This window comes from Elephas maximus, chromosome 24 (assembly GCF_024166365.1).
Source record: "Elephas maximus indicus isolate mEleMax1 chromosome 24, mEleMax1 primary haplotype, whole genome shotgun sequence".
Lineage (NCBI taxonomy): Eukaryota > Metazoa > Chordata > Mammalia > Proboscidea > Elephantidae > Elephas > Elephas maximus.
The window spans coordinates 27,565,945-27,588,032 of record NC_064842.1 but is presented as its reverse complement, the minus strand read 5'-3'; the positions used below and the strand labels follow the sequence as shown (position 1 = coordinate 27,588,032).

At 40.8% G+C, this 22,088-nt stretch overlaps 1 protein-coding gene across 4 annotated transcripts in view; it reads left to right on the top strand.

The window, feature by feature from the left end:
• The window catches only part of ACTN2 (actinin alpha 2), a 74,918-nt gene extending 53,170 nt beyond the window's left edge, over positions 1 to 21,748 (top strand). For all 4 annotated transcript variants that reach the window (XM_049868678.1, XM_049868677.1, XM_049868680.1 and 1 more), the window contains 10 exons: positions 1,204 to 1,354; positions 5,062 to 5,170; positions 7,580 to 7,720; positions 10,310 to 10,492; positions 13,557 to 13,691; positions 14,621 to 14,800; positions 15,449 to 15,595; positions 16,067 to 16,132; positions 17,926 to 18,084; positions 19,629 to 21,748. In XM_049868678.1, the coding sequence (XP_049724635.1) occupies positions 1,204 to 1,354; positions 5,062 to 5,170; positions 7,580 to 7,720; positions 10,310 to 10,492; positions 13,557 to 13,691; positions 14,621 to 14,800; positions 15,449 to 15,595; positions 16,067 to 16,132; positions 17,926 to 18,084; positions 19,629 to 19,787 (1,430 nt within the window). In that variant the 3' untranslated portion in view covers positions 19,788 to 21,748. The remainder of the gene's footprint in view (positions 1 to 1,203; positions 1,355 to 5,061; positions 5,171 to 7,579; positions 7,721 to 10,309; positions 10,493 to 13,556; positions 13,692 to 14,620; positions 14,801 to 15,448; positions 15,596 to 16,066; positions 16,133 to 17,925; positions 18,085 to 19,628) is intronic.
• The last annotated feature ends 340 nt before the right edge of the window (positions 21,749 to 22,088 follow it).

The window sequence follows — 22,088 nt, the reverse complement described above, 5'->3', positions numbered from 1 at the left end:
CCTGGCCCAGATACAAGTTCCACAAAGCAACACAATCTCACACTTAGAAAATCTACCTGGAAAGGAAGACTTCAAGGTATCATTTTCTGTAGTCTAGCTTCACTTTTTTCCCTTGGATTTCCCAATTTCTTTCAGGCCATGTCTCCATAGCCATGCTAATATGTTCATAATATTCTTTGGCTGCCTGCTGGACTAAATAGTGGCATCCTTCTTGCTGGAGTAGAAGAATAAAACACTCTCCCCATCACGTAATAATCTATTGTGAGGAAAGGTCAGGGAGGCTTGCTCTCGTCCTTTGGTTCCCTTTTGCTTTATCACTGTTTGGCTGTTTATTACTGCATAGCAAGGTAGTCACAGACATGGTTGGAGTTCCAGCTCCAATGCTTAACTGTGTGCTTGGATGAATCCCTAACCTCTCTGGGCCTCACTGCCCTCTTCACAATGGGAATAACAGTAATATCTACCACATTTGGTTTTTATGAAGATTTAATGAGTTTTTATTTATAAAGTAAATTAGTAACTGGCACATAGTTGGTCTATATGTGATCATTAAATATATGAGGATTTACTTCCTTTTCTAGCTTTGTAGAATTAAATTCTTAAAGGTCACCAGCCGGGGATTAAATTTGGGCCCAGTTACGAGGATCACAGAAGTTGTGAGATTTAAGAAATATTTCTGAGGAAATCGGTAGAGGTTCAGAAAGGAAAAATGCTAGGATTATCAGGAAAAAAAAATGCAGGCTGCATTTAACCACAAAAAGAATTGGGGTCAGGGTAGAACCAGTGGGGTAGGCAAATAGAGAACAAATCTTTTGTCTCACCAACCCAGGTAGCTTTTGTGAGCTAATGGTTAGTAACTTAACTGAGTGTGACACTGGAAAATCAGTATGTCTTGCTTAGAGTTATGAATAACACAAATTTGTATTTTAATGAATAATATGAATTTGTATTTAGAAATCTGGAGGAGCATCAGTATTTATGAGGTATTCGTAGACATGAGCTCGGAATGGAATGGGAATTGGTGCACCATTAGTGGGATTCCAGTTCCTGAATTCCAACTGAAATACTTGCCTGCCTCTTCAGTTCTGCCCCTCCACTTCTCTTGATTCGTTGGAATTTTAATGATCAGCCAGAGCTCTGCTGATAGGAAGAGGTTGCGGCATGAGATCAGAGTATTAATAACCCCTGCTGCAACCTTTCCAGGCAAAGAGCAGATCTTGCTGCAGAAGGATTATGAGTCGGCGTCCCTAACTGAGGTCCGGGCTTTGTTGCGGAAACACGAGGCCTTCGAGAGTGACCTGGCAGCCCACCAGGACCGGGTGGAACAGATTGCTGCTATCGCCCAGGAGCTGAAGTACGTTCTATTTCCAGGCACACAGCTGCTGACATTTAGCTGAGATGCTCTTTCCTGTGAACCTGATCGGGTCATAGGTACAATGTAAGGATGCCACAGAGAGCTTCCTGAGAGCGCCACCAGGGAGGGACTCAGGGGTCTGCCTTTCTTTCTCTAGACTAAATTTAGAATGGACCCAGCTGGAGAACTCTGTGGTGGAGGTTTCCTTGGTTTTTGTTATTTTTGTTTGTTCATTTAAATAAGTAAAGGACTCCCCAGGTGGTACAAACAGTTCACTTACTCTGACGGTTGGAGTCACCCCTGAGACAGAGACACCTCAGAAGAAAGGTCTGGCGATCTACTTCCAAAAAATTAGCCATTGAAAACCTTATAAAAATAAACAAACAAAAGTTTTAAAAAAGAAGACCCTGTGTAGCTCAGTTCCACTGTAACACAGATGGCGTCACTGAGTCAGTTTACTTGACACCAACGGTTTTTTAAATAAATAAACTGACTGCGACTTCGGTTCTTTAGTTGCGGTAGGATTGCCGTGTCCTTTCATTCAGCAGCACCTCATCCCCCAGCACAGGGAGCTGAGCTTCCAGAGGATGAGAAATAAACCTGGAGGCCTGGGGTGTGGAACTGACGGGCAGCCTAACCCAGGTGGAGTGCAGGAAATGGTATCATATTGCCCGTCCAAGAAACAAAACAAAACAAAAATTACTGTCTTACCTCTGAAGGAACAGACAAGTATTACTGCCTCACTTTTCTGTATCATAAAATAAGTTATATTTCATTTTCATATTTTTTATCTTACGGGAGGAACCTAGCCAATGCCATCATCATTCATCATAGAACCCAGGCTAGTTTAAAAACTGAGGCGGAGTGACAGAGTCCCCATCTCTACTGCTGAGTCCACCCTCCGGGAGGACCAATTACAAAGCAGCTGTTGTCGAGTTGATTCAGACTTGTGGTGACCCCATATGTGTCAGAATAGAACTGTGCTCCATATGGTTTTTAGTGTTTTATTTTTCGGAAGTAGATCTCCGGGTCTTTTTTTCAAGGCACCCCTGGAAAGCTGGACTCTAACCGCTAGTTTTTCAGTTGGCAGCCAAGTGCTTTAAAGGTTAAAGGTCCGCACCATTCAAAGACTCCCTCCAGGAGAACAGAGGCCTCAATGTGGCATTTCTCAAGCTTTTTTAAAAGACCTGTGCCCCTTTTTGATAACTAAAAAATGTCATTCTCTACTCCTCTCCTCTTCATTGTGTTATCGCTTACATGTCTACCAGCTCGTTAAAGTGTTTCACGTAGTGGTAACTTTTCAAAATAAATAATAAAAGTGTATTTTAATATAATACATTTTTGCAGTCCCATGTTGCTCACTTTTCATGAGAGCAAACCCCTTAATTAACAGATATGGCCTCTTTTAAGAGTGTCTAACTTTTTGGCTTTGCCCCAGTAAACCCTTAATTATTTGTGGTCTTCAGATCCAGTGTATTTGTGGACTTTACATTGTATTTGTAAACCCTTAATTATTTGTGGTCTTCAGATCCAGTGTATTTGTGGACTTTACATTGTCTTATTTCTCATGCTTCTTGACTGTTGACCATTTGGTTGCTCATTAGTAGGTACTCACAAATAAAATAAGGGGATGAAAAGAAACTCAAGCCATTTAATCACTCTGTAATAGTTCCTATAAGCAATTTGAAATGGTTTCAAGTGTTGCCTATAAAATTTGAGTAATCATTTTATATTATTAGTATCCCTGGTGCCTATTTCTTCATAGTTAAGAGATGATCATAGACAGCATTTAAGTCTGTGCTCATCTTGCTGCTACTAATTAATGTCCCTTTTCTCCTTACCTTTCCTAAAATGGAAACCCTGGTGACATAGTGGTTAAGTGCTACAGCTGCTGACCAGAAGGCTGACAGTTTGAATCCACGAGGCGCTCCTTGGAAACACTGTGGGGCAGTTCTACTCTGTCCTAGAGGGTTGCTATGAGTCAGAATTGACTCGATGGCAATGGGTTTGTTTTTTTCTTCTTAAAATATAAATCAAAATTTTTGTGCAGTTCTCAAAGTGCCTAGAAAACTAATTATGCACAGCTTAGAACTCTAACTCCTTAAGAACAGTTTTGGGTAGAACTCTTTAAAAAAAAACGTAGGAATTAGAGAGAAAATGGAGAAATGCATCGCCTAAAGATAACTGTGCGGGGTGAGCATTGTTGTCTGCGATGTGGGTCTGTAGAAGGATTCTCAGATTTTTGTTTTTGGGGGAAGTCTTTCTTCCCTTTAATATTTGCGTTCTGAAGAGCCATAACCTTTTCACTTTGTACCTCAGTCTAGTGAAAAGTATCTATATGTAGAAAGCTGCTGTTTCCTCTTGGGAACTGGACAAGCTTTAATGAGGTGATATGGAGCTTCTTACCTGCTGAAAGAACCATCAACTAACTGCAATATACGTCTACTTTATTCAGTAACGGAAACAATAAAATCCAGTAAGGACAAGTTTAATACTCTTCAAGGAAAACAACAACAAAAAAACACAAATAAGCAATGAATAACCGTTGCCTTAATTTAAGGTCAAAAGAAAAAATAAACAAATTGAAGCTTCAGGGAAATGGATTTGGTAGGCTAGGAGGGACTTTCCTAAAAGTTGTCTTATCTTGTACTATTTTGGAAGAAATCTCCTGAATATGTCTTTAAACTTCTATGAGTTTGCTTTCAGTCTGAACTTAAAGGATGATTAAATTGGATATGATTCAAACTTTATCCCTAGAAATAACTAGGTTAACCTTCTAGTCAACATTTGCTGTAAAGTCAACTTCAAAATACCTCATCTCCCAAAGATCCCATGTAGGATGTGTAGACAGGAAGGCAGTGGTGATTCAGTGGTAGAATTCTCGCCTTCCACGCGGGAGACCCAGGTTTGATTCCCGGCCAGTGCACCTCAAGCACAGCCATCACCCATCTGTCAGTGGAGGCTTGGGTGTTGCTATGATGCTGAATAGGTTTCAGTGGAGCTTCCAGACTAAGATGAACTAGGAAGAAAGGCCTGGTAATCTACTTCAGACTGACAACAGCTAACAACAAGATGTATAGACAAGCCTGGTGAGCGAAAGCAAAGAGTTAGTGAGAAATCACTTTCTTCTTGTCTTTCTCACCAGCGGCATAGTACTAAATTCAGCATCCGTGCCTGTAAGTCGGAGGGCGCTTTTCAGGTTGTGTTGTAGAAACCCCTCCCGTGCCAGGTAGCGGCACAGTGCCTTTTCTGGACATGACGCTCCCATCCAGGGCTGAGGTGCGTGCCCTTTGAGAGGTGCCAAGGACACAATGCAGTGCAAGCCGATACCTCCTCCCCCTCTTGACTCGTTTTGATGTTCTAGTCACTGTGGCCAGGTCAGAGTCAGGTTACTTTACAGGTACGCAGACATATAAAAATAATGCTCTCTGGGGGCCTGGCTGAGGGAACTGAGAAAGAATATAGTTAGCCTGGGGCATTAAGAAGGCAGTTTTTCTCTTCTTAGAAATCTGTTGGCTAGCAGGAATTTTACTGATTCTTCTCAGAATTGTTAGAGAATAGCGGTAATGTTTGCAATGGCAATGAGTAACAAAACCCTGAACTAGCACATCTTTAAAAAAAAATTTTTTTTTCTGTTTATTTTGAGCCTGTATTCATTTTTCCTCATGTCATCTTGAAGAGTTAATCTTCGTTTTCACTTTTAATAGTGAACTGGACTATCACGATGCCGTGAATATCAATGATCGGTGCCAGAAGATTTGTGACCAGTGGGACAGACTGGGGACGCTTACTCAGAAGAGGAGAGAGGCCCTGGAGGTGAAGTCTTTATGGCACCTGTTGACATGAAATCTTTTAATAGAAGCTCTTTAATTAAGTCACTGCTATTATTTTTCTGTTCTTCTGTGGCATTATGTATACAAAGCTAAACAGATTATCTAGTGAAAAGAGACTCTAAATAGGAAAAAAGGTGGAAAGAAGGAATTGGAAAGTGGTAGCTTTGTGCTAGAATGTATCCATGTAACAGTGAAGCACACTTTCGATTTTAAAAAATCCAGGTATAATAAGATAATGATACAAACCCATTTTGTATCAAATCATAATTACGGTAAGTTGCCAAAAATCTTTCTGTAAGAGTAAATTGAGGCAGGAAATCAGGAAGAGCCTAACTGTAAATGTGCATAGGAAAAATGCAACAAATAATCATTGAAATAAGGAAAAAATGATATCAAACAGTGAATTTGGCTTTTCCAATTATAACACTTACATAAATAACAGTAAGAACTCAGTGGCCACCAGGTTGACTCCGAGTCACGGCAGCCCCATGTGTATCAGAGAACTGTTGCATAGGATTTTCAACGGCTGAATTTCTGGAAGGCCTTTCTTCCAAGGCACCTCTGGGTGAACTCAAACCCCTGACTTCTTGGTTAGCAGCTGAGTCCATTAACCATTTACACCACCAGCAGTAAGTAGCTGGTGTTTAATTTATAGCTAATTATCTTTCATCACTGAAGACTCATAAATGTGAAAGAAAGATCCAGTTACCAGCTTTCTGAGTCTTTTCATCTTGACTCTGAGGAAGCTTTTAAAATCAGTGATCTCAGTCTTCCTAAATGCCAAATGACTGTTACATATCCACCTAATAAAAGAAATGTTGAGAGCAAGAGCGGAGCAGGCATGTAACAGAGCTCCAGTCTTTTACAGCGGGAGAATGATTGAATCTCGTTCAGGAAGCCCTACAGAACGGAATGCTCCCCCTTTCTGCTCCCCATTACCTTGGTCACATGAAAGAAGCCCAGGATTATTCTCTGCGGTGTGAAGCCTTGTGATTGCACGTGACCAGGAAGGCAAGAGAGAATCTCTGCGTTAAATCCTGAATGAGGGTTTGAAGACTTTAAACTGCAGTTCCTTCTACCTTCACTAGGCAGGTGGCTTTGGGAAAGGCACACAACATCTCTGTACACGGCGACTAGAAAATGAGGAAGATACTCTGAATTTTCTGTTACCAATACTAGTTGTTATGGAGTCGATTCCAGCTCACGGTGACCCCATGTATGTCAGAGCAGAACTGTGTTCCATAGGGTTTTCTTTTCTTTTTTGTTTTTTAAATTGATTTTTATTTATTTACTTTTTTATCGTGGTGAAAAGAATACATAGCAAAATATTTGCCAACATAATAATTTACCTTGAGTGACATTGATTATGTTCTGCGTGTCGTGCGGCTACTATCGCTATTCATAGGGTTTTCAGTGGCCGATTTTTCAGAAGTAGGTCACCAGGCCTTTCTTCCCAGGAGCCTCTGGGTGGACTTGAACCAACTCCAACCTTTTGGTTAGCAAATCATAATTACAGTAAGTTGCCAAAAATCTTTCTGTAAGAGTAAATTGAGGCAGGAAATCAGGAAGAGCCTAACTGTAGATGTGCAAAAGAAAAATGCAACAAATAATCATTGAAGTAAGGAAAAATTGATATGAAACAGAGTGGATTTGGCTTTTCCAATTATAACACTTACATAAATAACAGTCAGTAAGAACTCAGTGGCCACCAGGTTGACCCCGACTCACGGCAGCCCCGGTCGAGTGCATTAATTATTTGGACCACCCAGGGACTCCAGATTTTCTGATATCCTCTCATTTATAAAACACCACTAAAAGCAAGGTCCTCTATACTGTATGTGGGATCTCAGTTAAAAAAAAAAAGTAGCATATAGAGTACTTTAGGTCCCTGGGTGGGGGAAATGATTTGCACTCAACCATGAACCCAAAGGTTGGCTGTTCGAACCCACCCAGCAGCATCATGGAAGAAAGACCTGGTAGTCTGCTTCCATAAAGATTACAGCCAAGAAAACCCTAGGCAGCTCAGTTCTACACTGTAACACATGGGGCCGCAATCAACTTGCTGATAGCAGGGTTGATTTTTTTTTTTTTTAGTAGAGTACTTTAAAAATAAAAGTATGCTGGGTGTTATTATTAAGTCCATCTTTGATACAGAAGGCACTTTCAGAGACCTGCCGGGCCTTAGCCTAATCATTTGAGCATTTGTTAATCTTTTGTATACTCTGGCAAATGATGGGAACGTTGTGCTTAATGAAATGTCTGATGATGGTTTACTGTTCTGGAATACTTACTTGAATTTTCAGAGAGTTCTGTGTAGTCTGTGATAATGCCTGCTTCTGTTTTCAGAGTTCTGTGTAGTCTGTGGTAATGCCTGCTTCTGTTTAATCTTCAGAGAACTGAGAAATTGCTAGAAACCATTGATCAGCTGCATCTGGAGTTTGCCAAGAGGGCTGCTCCCTTCAACAACTGGATGGAGGGCGCCATGGAGGATCTGCAAGACGTGTTTATCGTCCACAGCATTGAGGAAATCCAGGTAATTGAACTCCAACTCAGCACTCATACTGCATTGGAAAGGAACTTCAATTTAAACCTGGAGCTCCATTTCATTTGTTTTTTACTAAGACACACGTGGCTAGAAAGCCCAGATTAACTTTTGAATCTTAGCTTAAAATTGTGTTTACTGCTATTTGCTGCAACCAAATTAACATCAATCAATAATGGTAACTGTATCTAAAAGGGTCTATTCTTTAGTAAAGAACAGTGAACCACTGATATATACATACCCGCATACACTTGGTGTTATTCATGGAAATTTATGAGTTTGCTGGCAGCTGAATTAACTACTTTGCAAAATGTGTGCCTATTACCGGTTTTTTGCATAAGAAAATTTACAAATTAGCACCTTCTGCCTCCTGCTGATCCAAAATGTCCTGCTTTATAATTTCTTCTGAAACTTCAAAGTTGTAAACAAGACTTAAATTACTCTCAAACAGCCAGGACCCAATTTATTTACAGATTGTTAGACAGTGAGTTTGATGTATGTTGTTGTTGCTAGGTACTGAAGTCTTGCCATCCTCAATTCTAAGGAGTATTCTCACTCCACTTCTTTCAAGACAGATTTGTTTGTTCTTCTTGGAGTCCATGGCATATTCAATATTCTTCGCCAACACAGGCATCAATTCATCTTTGGTCTTCCTTATTCATTGTCCAGCCTTGCCATGCATCTGAGGCAATTGAAAACACCATGGCTTGGGTCATGTGCACCTTAGTCCTTAAAGTGACATCTTTGCTTTTTAACACTTTAAAGAGGTCTTTTGTAGCAGATTTGCCCAATGCAATGCATCGTTTGATTTCTTGACCACTGCTGCCATGGGCATTGATTGTGAATCCAAGTAAAATGAAATCCATGACAACTTCAATCTTTTCTCCATTTATCATAATGGTACTTGTTGGTCCAGTTGTGAGGATTTTTGTTTTCTTTATGTTGAGGTGTAATCCATACTGAAGGCTGTGGTCTTTGATCTTCATCAATAAGTGCTTCAAGTCCTCTTCACTTTCAGCAAGCAAGGTGGTGTCATCTGCACTTCATAGGTTGTTAATGAGTCTTCCTCCAGTCTTAATGCCCTGTTCCTCTTCATATAGTCTAGCTTTTTGGATTATTTGCTGAGCGTACAGATTAAATAATGTAGTGAAAGACCCTGACGCACACCTTTGCTGATTTTAAACCATGCAGTATCCTCTTGTTCTGTTCGAACGACTGCCTCTTGATCTAAGTACAGGTTCCTCATGAGCATGATAGCAGAAAATACCAGAAAGATGTTTGCCGGTGTTCTATTGACTGTGCAAAGGCATTTGACTGTGTGGACCATAACAAATTATGGATAACATTCTAAAGAACGGGAATTCTAGAACACCTCATTGAATTTGATGTATAATAGAATATAAACAGAAAAGACTTTTTCTTTTTTTTTGTAAAATATATGTGTCATCAAAAATAATAAAAGTATAAGGAAATATTGAAGGTTGAGATTTGACCCATACCTTTCTTTCAAGACACATTCTAGAAGGATTTGCACCTGGGCATAAGGGGAAGGAAATGACTTCTTTGAACATTGCAGTTGTGTTCTGGAAGAGGTTTGGATGATAGTGCGTGCACTCTTAAGCACAGGTTAATGGCCCTTTCTTTTATTTTTGGAATAAGCGAGACTCCACGTATGCCTTGAAAGCCACACTCGATGCACAAAGTCGTTTCTTTGCTTAGTGAAAGGTCTGTTAGCAGCTGACCTGTTGCAGCACCCAAACTGAGCATTAAGTTCTCACTTGAAGGCAATCCACATGGCAGTGAGGTCTCCCTACTGCTGAACCTAAAGGACTGCTGTCTTACACTTTAAGGCCAAAGTATAAAAAAGGTTTGATAAATGTAGGTTTTACAGAGCTTTATAGGAAAGAATAGGTTTCTGTGGCCTTTTCTTTTCGAAGACTAGGATGTGCTTTAGGTATAAAGGCAGCAGATGTTCTTTTTGGAAGACTGCAATGTGAAACTGGTAATTAGGAAGAGCAGCTAAGTTGAGTTCTGTTTGTTAGCGGAGTCATCACGTTACCCATTGCCGTCGAGTTGATGCTGACTCATAGCAACCCTACAGGACAGAGTAAAACTGCCCCATAGGGTTTCCAAGGCAGTAAACCTTTATGGAAGCAGACTGCCACATCTTTCTCCCGTGGAGTAGCTGGTGGGTTTGCACTGCTGACCTTTCAGTTAGCAGCTGAGTGCTTAACCACTGTGCCACCAGGGCTCCTTGTTAGTGGAGAGAGCAAGACCTAAACAATAGTTGGGGACCAGAAATAATGAAAGCAAACATTTTAAAAAAGAAAAAATTTTTTGAAGACTCTAGATTAATATCCATCAATTAAATGGATATTAGACTGTTGAATAGTGATATCTTTTTCCCATTTTGAAGGAACTTGACTTCTGAGCATGAGACAGCTTTTCTAAAGCATGCAGAATGTTTTCTAACAGAGAATTCTGAAAGTATACGCACATGTCTGCAGAGGGGAATGTGGAGGCCTATAAAATGAACGCTGAAGTATGATCTGGTTTTCTTGACTTGTGTCCCTGGTTCAGAGTCTGATCACTGCCCACGAGCAGTTCAAGGCTACGTTGCCGGAGGCGGATGGAGAGAGGCAGTCCATCTCGGCTATCCAGAATGAGGTGGAGAAGGTGATCCAGAGCTACAGCATCCGAATCAGCTCGAGCAACCCATACAGCACTGTCACCATGGATGAACTCCGGGCCAAGTGGGACAAGGTGGGTGCTTTAAGGATTGAGTATGTTATGTATAATATGACATTTGCCAGTTCAACGTTTTTTACACGTACAATTGATTCAGTGACACCAATTACAGGCAATCCCCGGGTTACGAACGTCAGACTTACGTACAACCTGTAATTACAAACCAACCCCCATAAACCTAATATATGAAAAATTTGAGGTACATACAATGATTCATAATAACAAACGGGCGCTATTTTGTAGTGCTCATGTTTTAATGTTTTAATTATTACTACTGTATTATTGTGCAAAAGATGTTTTAGTGTATTTGGAAGTTTTTCCTTAATGTTTTTTATGCATAGGAAGGTACACTATATACTATAAACTAAGAAAAGCATTGGACTAACTGGTGTTAGATAGAAACTGTACCTCATTGTTCCAGCTTCAGTACAAATTTGACTTGAAGACAGACTTCAGAACGGAACTCATTTGTAATCTGGGACTGCCTGTACATTAACCATGTTATGCAGCCATCACCAGTGTCCATTGCCAAGTGTTCCATCACCCTAAGCAGATACTCAGTGCTTCCTAAACGGTGACGCCCACCATGAGTCATTCCTTAAAGCCTAGGCTCAGGGAGCAGACTGGAACCTTGGCGAATTAGAGTGGCTGGCTCATTCTGCATCACGATCAGGTTTTCCATTCATCCCAAACTTACTTCTCATTCCACATATGAAATATGTTGCCATTCAGCAGCTTCTACAGTTTGTGGGAAAAGAAAGTAGACATTATTTTCCTTAAGGAAGAAAACCTTATAAATATTGGCAAAAACCAGTGCAGATTATGACAACGATACTATAGGGGAAATTATTTTAAAAATTCCAGCTGAAAATTTGGTGGAATCGGCTTGCCTATAGTACTTCATTAAAGAATATTCAGAATGTGGAATGAACAATTTCCCAAATGTGTGTGCATTTTAAATGCAGAAAAATTGCTTAGAAAACTATACTCTACCTGGGGAGCTAAAGTATTCTTACTAATCTGCTGCCTTTTAAATTTTGGGAGACTGCCAGCAAATATTATAGTCAGAATGGGATCATTTGAGCCTTTTTGTCTCATTCTTAAGAGAAATTTTTTTCATAGTTTAAATTATTGCACAATTAGTCATTTTATCATGTTAATACATAGTCTATAAGGATTAACTGTACCATGTGGGTTTGAGATAGCTTACTATAAAAACACACATGCTTAGTTATAACTACACCCACTCCTCACTTATCCACATGATTAGTTTCCAAAGACTGGGTCATTATGCGAAAATAAGTGTTATATGAAAATGGAGGATGACCACATCATTACACAACTACCAAATTACATCATTACATAACTGCCAAACCACTCAGAATCGTGGCTCAGCCAAGTTGACACATAAACTTAACTGTCACAGCCAGCATTACTCTTGCCTTGCACCTCGGCGTTCATTACTGCCAGACTTACATTGTTAGTGTGCAAGATAGTTTTTTTTTTTTTTTTGGATAGTAGATTTTCGCTATTGTTGTAAATACAAAATGTCTAATAATGAGATAGTTAATAAGTGAGAAGTAGGTGAAATATGTTAGTTATAAGCCATGCAAAAGAAGAATAAAAAAAAATGTATGGGAGGAAGGAGTGTGTTTTTTTCTGAGAGCTGGTAGTTATTACTTTTAAGTTTACATTTAGCTACGGTCTTCTTGGAAGCAAAAGTGAGAAAGGGAACATGTTGAGCTAAGTAGTTTCCTTGAAAAACAGGAAATAGGTTATTTCTTAAAGTGAAACAAACTTTTCTCCTGTCAGTGAATTATAAAACAAAATTGGTCACGTGGACTTCCGTTAAAGGGATATTGAATAAGTGTTTACCAGCAGTTTTGCAAATGATACAAAAAGATTTCTGCTCATCTGTTGATTCAAAGAGAACTGAGGCATTAAAATGGAACTCACAGAGCATATTTCTAAACTGAATGGAAAGCTTGTAGGCCAGATAGAACCCTTTCAGTGGCCCAACATTATATAGGAATTGAGTTCATGAACTTTACAGGATTCTTAACTTTTTTGTGTCAGGAATCCTTTTGGCAGTCTGGGAAGGCCCTGGATCCCTTCTGATGATAACGTTTGTAAATGCATAAAAAGTATTTATGATGACAAAGGAAGCAAACAGTATGGAAATGTAGTTATTAAAATATTTAAAAACAAGGTTAGCGTTAGTAACTTCTATGCCCCTTTATTAGCACGTTTAAAAACAAGATTTAACAATATGATTTTGAAGTAGTGATGTGTGTGTATGTCTTGAGGTACAGGCAGTAACGGTAATGTTATATGAGAATGTCTGTGATCTCTGTTGTGGTGAGGTCACAGGTACTGCTAAATACCATGGTGGATTTACTGCCCACATTCATAATTGAAGGAAATGTTAAATTTCAACTAGAGACAGTGAAAGTACAGATGTCATTTTCCCCTCATCGAAGTTCACAAACTGTCCACACTAAAAACCGTCTGCACCCTGGACTCCATGGAATGGGTGCTGCAGGCTGAGAGCCCCTGGCTGGAGGAATGCTGCTGTTCTTAGCACAGGCACTTACATACCCTTCGGCTCGTTCAGTCTTCCAGCAGGCACTAGGTGGTGCTAGGTGACAGTCAGTGCTCCATTGGGCTCTCCCTCTATTCTCTAGAGTAGGGACACTTAGTGAACTTTTGAAGCAAGGCTTATGTGCTTAAATGCTGGGCTCGAAGACAGTAAAGTAGATGTTCTGGAATGAAGGGTTCCTGGGGGGAGGGCCAACCATGATCTGAAAGCTTAGACACTGTCTGAAGGGCGTGTCTCACAGAACAGGCTCAGTAAACACCTCCATCCCTCTTCCTTCCCTTCCCACTTGCCCTCCATGTCCTTCCCTTCCCTCCTGTGTCCTCCTTTCACCTTTGCCATCTCTTCTGTCTTGTCTTTTCTGACCCCTTCTTGTCCTCCCTCCCCCCACCTCTCTGCTCCGCTCCCCTTGTTACCTTATCCTGTGGTTGCACATACTGGACCAAAGCTGTTTTCTCACCCCTGTTGCCATTGGGCCTACAGGTGAAGCAGCTCGTGCCAATCCGGGACCAGTCCCTGCAGGAGGAGCTGGCTCGCCAGCATGCTAACGAGCGCCTGCGGCGCCAGTTTGCCGCACAGGCCAATGCCATCGGGCCCTGGATCCAGAACAAGATGGAGGTAGGTTGGCGCCGTTCAGTGTGCTTCTCACAGGCCTTGAAATACGTCCCTTAGCGGACACAGCTCATAAATGACACATCTTGTGAGAAGTTTCTGGTAGCCCCCCTCAGTGCTGTGAAAGCACCTTTCCCCTGTCACTCTGGGTTTTCCTCTGTTCAGCGCCTGGCTGTTACAGACAATATGTGTGCGTGGACGTCAGTACTTCGGAGAGTCCGAAGGGGCACACTGAGGAGCAACAGGATGTTCCTGCTGCCATCTGATTATTTTGTTATTAAGAAAGTTGACAGGGCTTTTTCTCAATTTTTGGCCTGGGTTTTAAACCACTCTATCACTTTTATCACTAAGAAGGACGTGTGGAGAGTCACTTGGCATTTTTAGAACATGTAAGGAAAAGTAGTCTTTGAATGACACTGATCTCTGGGTTCATCCTGTCATCAAGAACAGCCAGAACACATTTATTAGGCCATGTATTTCTCTCCCCACCTCCCTTTTGGTGATCAAATATTTATTTTTTTCTTGAAGGGGAAAACATCTAAAAATATGAATTCTTGTGCCGGATGAAGTACCTAGTGGTCTTAAGTCTATCTGGCAACTCTTTTCATGCGGCACACCCCCCTCCTCCTTCAAAGGGGTCACGGCCGACTGAGGAGGCTTTCGTCCTCACTGCCGTCAGGTTGAAACAACTCATTGCTTACCTTTCTTGCTTCTCTTTTTTGGCTCTTGGGTGACTTTTCTCCAGTCTTTAAAGTGACTAGAACCAGAACACGCTTCATTCTGTGACACACCCCTGGTTCCCACTCTGTCTGAGAAAACCAAGTGACTTTGCTGCTTCCCAATGCCAGCTTAGTACCTGAAGCAGGGTAAGGAATGATGGGGTTTGCTGACTTTGTTTCCCACCCTGTTCCTGCGGGCCCATTTCCATCTGTCAGGAGATTGCCCGGAGCTCCATCCAGATCACAGGAGCCCTGGAAGACCAGATGAACCAGCTGAAGCAGTACGAGCACAACATCATTAACTACAAGAACAACATTGACAAGCTGGAAGGCGACCATCAGCTCATCCAGGAGGCTCTGGTCTTTGACAACAAGCACACTAACTACACCATGGAGGTACAGCAGCCAGATACGCCTTTATTACTGTTGCATCTAACTGTGAGCTTTTCACCTTTTCAGGGCGTGTTTTTTTTTTTTTCCATACACATGTCTCTGTTTATTCCTGGTAAGTTCTGTAAGTGTAAGAATTGGGGGTCTTTAAAGCTTCCCTCTCACTATATGTGAAAAAGCTTTGTGAACTCTGTAGAGCACTAAATATTAATTATCATTGTTATCAACAACAAAAACGTCATTATTATCACTCCAGTGAATCCTTTACACTTCTTTGGAGAAAGTACCACATATTGGACTATTGCTTTTTTTCTCCAGTTTTGCCCAGTTTGATCTCCCTGAGAGCCAGTGGATATAATCCAGGGCCCATCCTGCTACTTGGTAAATGGAAAACTTTTTAGTGACAAGAAGAATATACCTTGTATATTTAATCTAGTGCCTATTGTGACTGTTAGAACCCTGCTGCTAGTTCTGATTATTTCCTACTACAGAATCTTGCAAAAAGTGGAAAAGTAGAATTTGAAAAATAGAGGAAAGTCTACAGTAAGCTCTGCTTACATCCCTTTGGGTCGACTCTCCTGTTGTGAGAATAAAGAGGCAAAATTGATGTGCTGAAACAACCTAGAGTTGATCATTTCCTCTTTTCCTTGGTAGCACATTCGTGTTGGATGGGAGTTACTGCTGACAACCATTGCCAGGACCATCAATGAGGTCGAGACTCAGATCCTCACGAGAGACGCTAAGGGCATCACCCAGGAGCAGATGAATGAGTTCAGAGCTTCTTTCAACCACTTTGACAGGGTACAGTAGTTTCTTTAGTTATTTGAAAGTCAGAAATAAGGACATTAAAAAATGTGCGAAACCATATTCATGCTGTCATTGTAAGTCTGTTTCCTAAAACGTTGACAAGGACACAGAATATTTACTAACGCCAACTGGCACTTCAGATCCGCCAGTTGCTCCTTGGAAATGCTATGGGGGCAGTTCTGCTCTGTCCTATAGGCTATGAGTCGGAATAGACTCAATGGCAGTGGGTTTGGTTTTGCTTTTGGTTTTTCGTAGGTAGTCTCTCACTTTTGCCTGGTCTTAGCTCCCCTACCCCTAGGCTTTGTTCTTTCTGAGAAATTATTTTGTAGCCTCCTCGTGTTGGCTCCATCCATCCTGTAAGTTGGTGGTGACCTTTGTGCTCGGAGTTTGTTCATGGTGCTCTGCTCATTTTGTCAAGCACTGCTGCTCATGTCCATTTTCTCTGCTCCCTGTATCTGTCAACAGAGGAAGAATGGCCTGATGGATCACGAAGATTTCAGAGCCTGCCTAATTTCCATGGGTTATGATCTGGTATGACGGAAATTGATCATTTTACTAAGATTTGACGTTTTATTGAGATTGACTTTCTATTTTAAGAAATAAATAACTTAAAGCTTTTTTTATAGTACTGTAGCACATTTGGAGCCTGGTGGTGCAATGGTTAAAAGGTCAGCATTTCGAATCCACCAGCTGCCCCTGGGAAACCCTATGGGGCAGTTCTACTCTGTCCTATAAGGTCACTCTGAGTCAGAATCGACTGATGGCAGCGGGTTTGGTTTTTCTTTTTTACGGGTAGCACATTTAAAGAGCCCCGGTGGCACAGTAGTTCGTACTCAGCTGCTAACCAAAAGGTCTGTGGTTCAAACCCACCAGCCTCCCCTCAGGACAAAGATGTGGCAGTCTGCTTCCATAAAGATTACAACCTTAGAAACCCTATGGGGCAGTTTACTCTGTCCTATACAGTGGCTATGAGTTGAAATCGACTTGATGGCATTGGGTTTGGGTTTTTGGTTTGGGTGTGGTGCAGTGGTTAAGCACTTGGCTGCTAACCAAAAAGGTCAGTGGTTCAAACCCACCAGCCACTCCATGGGAGAAAGATGTAGCAGTTGGCTTTCATAAAGATTACAGTCTTGGAAACTTTATGGGGCTGTTCTGCTGTATCCTATAGGGTCACTATGAGTCAGAATCCACTCAATGGCAATGTGTTTTTTTTGAGGGGTAGCATATTTAGAAATGATTCATTTTCATTGTATAGACAAATATTTTTTTGAAGATGTAGACCATCTACTGTTATATAAAAATAATTCCACAGAGCCAGAAGATAATGTGTTTTTCTTCAGTAATTGGTCAGATTTTTTCTAGTGAATTTTTTAAAACACCTTTATAGAGATTTAATTCACACATTTAAAGTGTACACTTCAATGGTTTTTACTACCCTAGTGGCTCTTTGGAAACCCTGGTGGCATAGTGGTTAAGTGCTATGGCTGCTAACCAAAAGGTTGGCACTTCAAATCTACCAGGCACTCCTTGGAAACTCTATGGGGCAGTTCTACTTTGTCCTGTTGGGTCGCTATAAGTCGTAATTGACTCAGTGGTGATGGGTTTGGTTTGGTTTTGGATGGCTCTGTAACATTTTTTGCCTTTAATGTTTTGGAAGGTAAAAAGGTTTTCCTCATAAATCAGCTAAGAAAAATGTACCTTTCCCTGTGGGCTGCTGTAGTCCCAGTGTACCTCCACATCTCTCCTGCCCAGTTGAGCCCGTTCAGACTTTTTAAAATAAAATAGAGCCATCTTCTAAACAGTCTTCTATTTAGTAATATGTCTTCCCAGTTGTAGTCTGAGAAAAGGCCCATGCTCTCTTCCAATCACAGTAATGCCTGAAGATGACGTGGGACCCCAGAGGGAAGGACAGAGTCTCTGGCTTGAGACTACACAGCTCTTAAAAGTGTCTGATGGCAATAAACCTACACTATCCTCACTGGAAGTCTCTCCCAAAGGAAACACACTAGTTGCCACTGAGTCGATTCCAACTCAGGGTGACCGTGTGTCTCAGAGTACAGCTGTGCTCCGCAGGTTTTCAGTGGCTGATTTTTTGGAAGTAGATCACCAGGTGTTTCTTCTGAGGTACCACTGGGTGGGCTCAAACCCTTGACTTTTTGGTTGTAGCCCAGCACAAGCCCACCCAAGGACTCCAAAGGGAAACATGGAATATTTAAATTTTCAAACAAAAAGGAACTTGCATGTCAGTAGGTAAAAGAATAAGAACCACACTGTTGGGAGTTGTGTCTTGTTGAAGTACGTGTTTCTTTGTAACCTTGCCTCAGGGTGAAGCTGAATTTGCCCGTATCATGACCCTGGTTGACCCCAACGCACAGGGCACTGTCACCTTCCAGTCCTTCATTGACTTCATGACGAGAGAGACGGCGGATACCGACACTGCTGAGCAGGTCATCGCCTCCTTCCGAATCCTGGCTTCTGACAAGGTCTGCATTTCCAGATTGCCTTCTCTTTCAGCAATATTCTCCTGTGTCATTCTAACTGAAAGGAAAGAGCTTCATGAGTAAAAACTGTTTTCATACTAGTGCATTTTGAACAAAATCAGCACTAAATTCGGAAAGTGGTGCATAAACATCACAGCCACATAACCAGAAGAGAGAAAACACAGGTTCTCTTCTGGCATTTGTGCTTGGGCCTCACACTGAGTTTTATCGAAGGAACCAATAAGGTGTATTTCGTGGGGTTTTTGTGTTTTACTGGTTCAACCTCATTTTGCATTCCAGATTGGCAGATTGGATTTAGAAAGAAAATACCATGCAATTCAAATGTTATGGAACCAGGAATCTTCTCTTAGGGATCTATGGCCTTTGCTTTGTGCCCAGCCACAGAAGCAAAGTTAAATATAGCTATTCATTCGTTAAAAAAATTGCCAAGCTCTTCATTATGCATAGCCTAGAAATTAAGCAGGAATTTCACTCCCAAAACTATAAACACATCTCCCAAAACCAAAACAAGCCCAGTGCCGTTGAGTCGATTCTGACTTATAGCGACCCTATAGGACAGAGTAGAGCTGCTGCATAGAGTTTCGAAGGAGCGCCTGGTGGATTCAAACTGCCGACCCTTTGGTTAGCAGCCTTAGCACTTAACCACTACGCCACCAAGGTTTCCATAAACACATCTTAGTATGTATAAATTCAATTTGGGACGTGGTTCTTTTACCCTTTGTTCTAGCTGAGAGGGGAAACAACGGCACCACAAAGAAGTTAGGATACTGAAACACATCACAGAGCCCAAGCCTTAAAAGAATTAGACAGGATAACCTGTCTTAATCATGGGGTTATCATTTATCATGGGGAGGGAGGAGAAAGCGCCCAGCTGAAGGTAATAAACAATGGCTCATCCAACACTCCAAAAAACTCCTACTATAAATTACAACGTGGTATTTCCGATTTATTTTGACTCTTAACCATCCAGTCTGCTTTACCAGAATTGTCTAACTTCCCAATAGACATTTGACTCTTAAAAGAAAAAGTTCCATTGTTAGATGTCTTTTATCTTGTTTTCAAGAGTGGTATTCTTTGGTGGCAACATATCTCTAGCTTTTAATAAACATGGGGAAAATGATTCTATGTTCTAAAAGCACATGGCACATACACTTAAATATCCCTATATTCGCAACCAGGTGTGATTTTTTGTTCCCATCACTTTGTCCTCATACCTTTCTGGTATGAAATTGGGTCACAGTATTTATCACTCAGATAATGGCTTAGCTTGGGAAATCCTGGTGATAAAGCCGCATTTGCCTTTATAGCAATCCCTGCTGGGAAAAAGAGGAGTTACCTTGCAGATAGCTCCTACACCTAAAACTCAGCTTTTTGTTGGTTGTCTGGCACCCTACCTATTAGACTCCCCCTGCCTTCTTTTTTAAAAAAATATTAAACAAATGCAAGAAATGTGTAAATATGAAAGCCTTTCGGGTTCCAGTGTTCCCTGGGATTGATTTTGCAAACACCTGGGTCCTCTTTTCCAGCCATATATCCTGGCGGAAGAGCTGCGTCGTGAGCTGCCCCCAGACCAGGCCCAGTACTGTATCAAGAGGATGCCTGCCTACTCGGGCCCAGGCAGCGTGCCTGGCGCCCTGGATTACACCGCCTTCTCGTCCGCGCTCTATGGGGAGAGCGACCTGTGATTCTGAGGTTCTGTAATTGTTGATTGCAGCAGAATGCAATAAAAGCTGAAGTCACAGTTTGTTTTCTGGAAATGTTGACAAGCTTTATTAAGCCAAAAGGGGAAAAAAATGAAATTTTGAAGCTCAGCAATTGTCAACAATATAACATGGTTGAAGTGGAGTTTCTATAGTATATGATATAGAATGCTTCCTAAATAGGTGTCTTTATTTCTTAATTTTTAGCCAAATGCAATGAAAATATCAGGTGTGTTTGTTTCTTTGATTACACAAAAGTGAATTAACTCAAGCAGGGTGAGGAGGATCTGGGGACAGAAGGAAAGTGAAAAATGTGAAAATCGAAACTATCCAAGAGTCAAGATCAGGAAAAAAAATCACAAATTGGTAAATGTTCGCTATTTTTTAAAAATCTGCTTCTGTGATGATGAACCCTAGGGGGATATATTTGGGATATCAGTGTTTGATCTTCTTGCTTATCCAAAGATTAGTTATATTTAAGCATAAATGGTACTGTAGTTCCAACACTTGAATTTAATATTGTGAGATGGAACTTCCAGGGAATAGCAACAGATTACCCAAAAGATCTTTTAAAACTTAAATTTTTAAAAATAGAGATTATAGTCAACTCTTCATTATTTAGGACTAGAGAGTCCAGCTAGTGGATTTTGCTGCCTTACTTAGTCTCCAAAATAGGGAAACCAGGAAACACTGAGGTCAGCTTAATCTGCCAGAGAGGAAGATGAAGTTACTAAGTAAAATGAGTTTTTTAGGAATATTTATTGATTTCAGGCTTTTTCTAGAGCTTGTTAGTACAGGTTCTCGAGAGATGACCATGTATAAGTGCTCTGTTTTTTAAATAAACAGGTTTCTATAGTAATGATTCATAACAAGAGACAAGTCAGAAACCAGTATATTTATAGCTCTTCAGGCAGAACTTCTCCTTTTTGCCTTTAGTTTTATGACCTATGAGGGAGAAGGCAGAAGAGAACATAAATGAATGAGGGTTAGTAGGAAAGGACTAATTGTCAACAACATAGAGGTAAGTTCTTTCATTGTAGAACCTTTATATAGCTTTTGGGTGAATTCATTTTGAGTAGGATGAATTATTAGATGTTTTTACTAGCATTCAGTTTGTGGTCACCACTGCGATTTGACAGTGCGTCCTAACAAGTTCCGGATCTGGTCCTACCACCGTCTAAAACCATGCTGTGCTCCACTGTAGAGGACTATACGTGCACACCCCACCATTGTCTCCATCTGTTGAATGTTCATTAGCCTTTCTGCTTATGCTACTGTATGCTGTAACTGCCCCGTTTTTCCATCTTGCTGACAGCTTATAGGGAATAAAGCAGGAACCGTTTTTATATCTGAGTCCTTAATGATCAGCGGATGAATTATAAACAAACACAGTTGCAAACAGCAATTAAAGTGTTACTAGACAAGCAGCCTGTTGCCTCGGATTTTTATAGAGTTCCACCAACAGCTGGAAACGTGATGCTTTCCATTCGTAACTGTCTGGTAATGTAATACTTTTACTACGTTGGCCCATTTAGACCCTTCGACCTTTATACATTTCATTTAATCTTTGCTTCATTATTAAGAAGCTGAATAGCTTCCAAATTCCTGAAATATTTGAGTCCTTGAGTTTAAAGCCAAACACTTTTGAGGTGGTGGCTAGATGAACTCTGACTCCTTATTTTGTTTCAAGCAGGTGCTATATTCCAGCCATAAACATGAAGACAAAACCTGGACGTTGTTCTTCTTTTGAGGCTACTGGGAGGATCTGTGGTGTTTTTAGGAGGGGTATAGGTAGCTCACCTACCAAAATTTTTCATTTCTATACAACATTCAGGCAAGAGAATGGATCAATATTATCTGCTAATAAACAAAGAAAGGAAATAAACTCTGAAAAACATTTAACATGTTTATACACTTCTTTTAGAAGTTATTTTTATTTCTGAACCGGAATTATCAATTAAACTTAATTTGTAAAAGAAAAAGAATCCCTGTTTTTATTATTTCAAAGAATAACCAGTTTCTTTGGTTAACCACAAACTTCCTCACTTAACATTTCCATCATATTTAAAAACTCATCTCTGAGTTAGTATTTGCTTTTCTTAAAGAATTAGAGACTAGGTTGTTGGCCCACCACCCATCTGTCAGTTTGTCATACTGTGGTGACTGCGCGTTGCTATTATACGGGAAGCTATACCACCAGTATATCCAATACTAGCAGGGTCACCCACGGCGGACAGGTTTCAGGGGAGCTTCTAGACTAAGACATACTAGGAAGAAAAGCCTGGT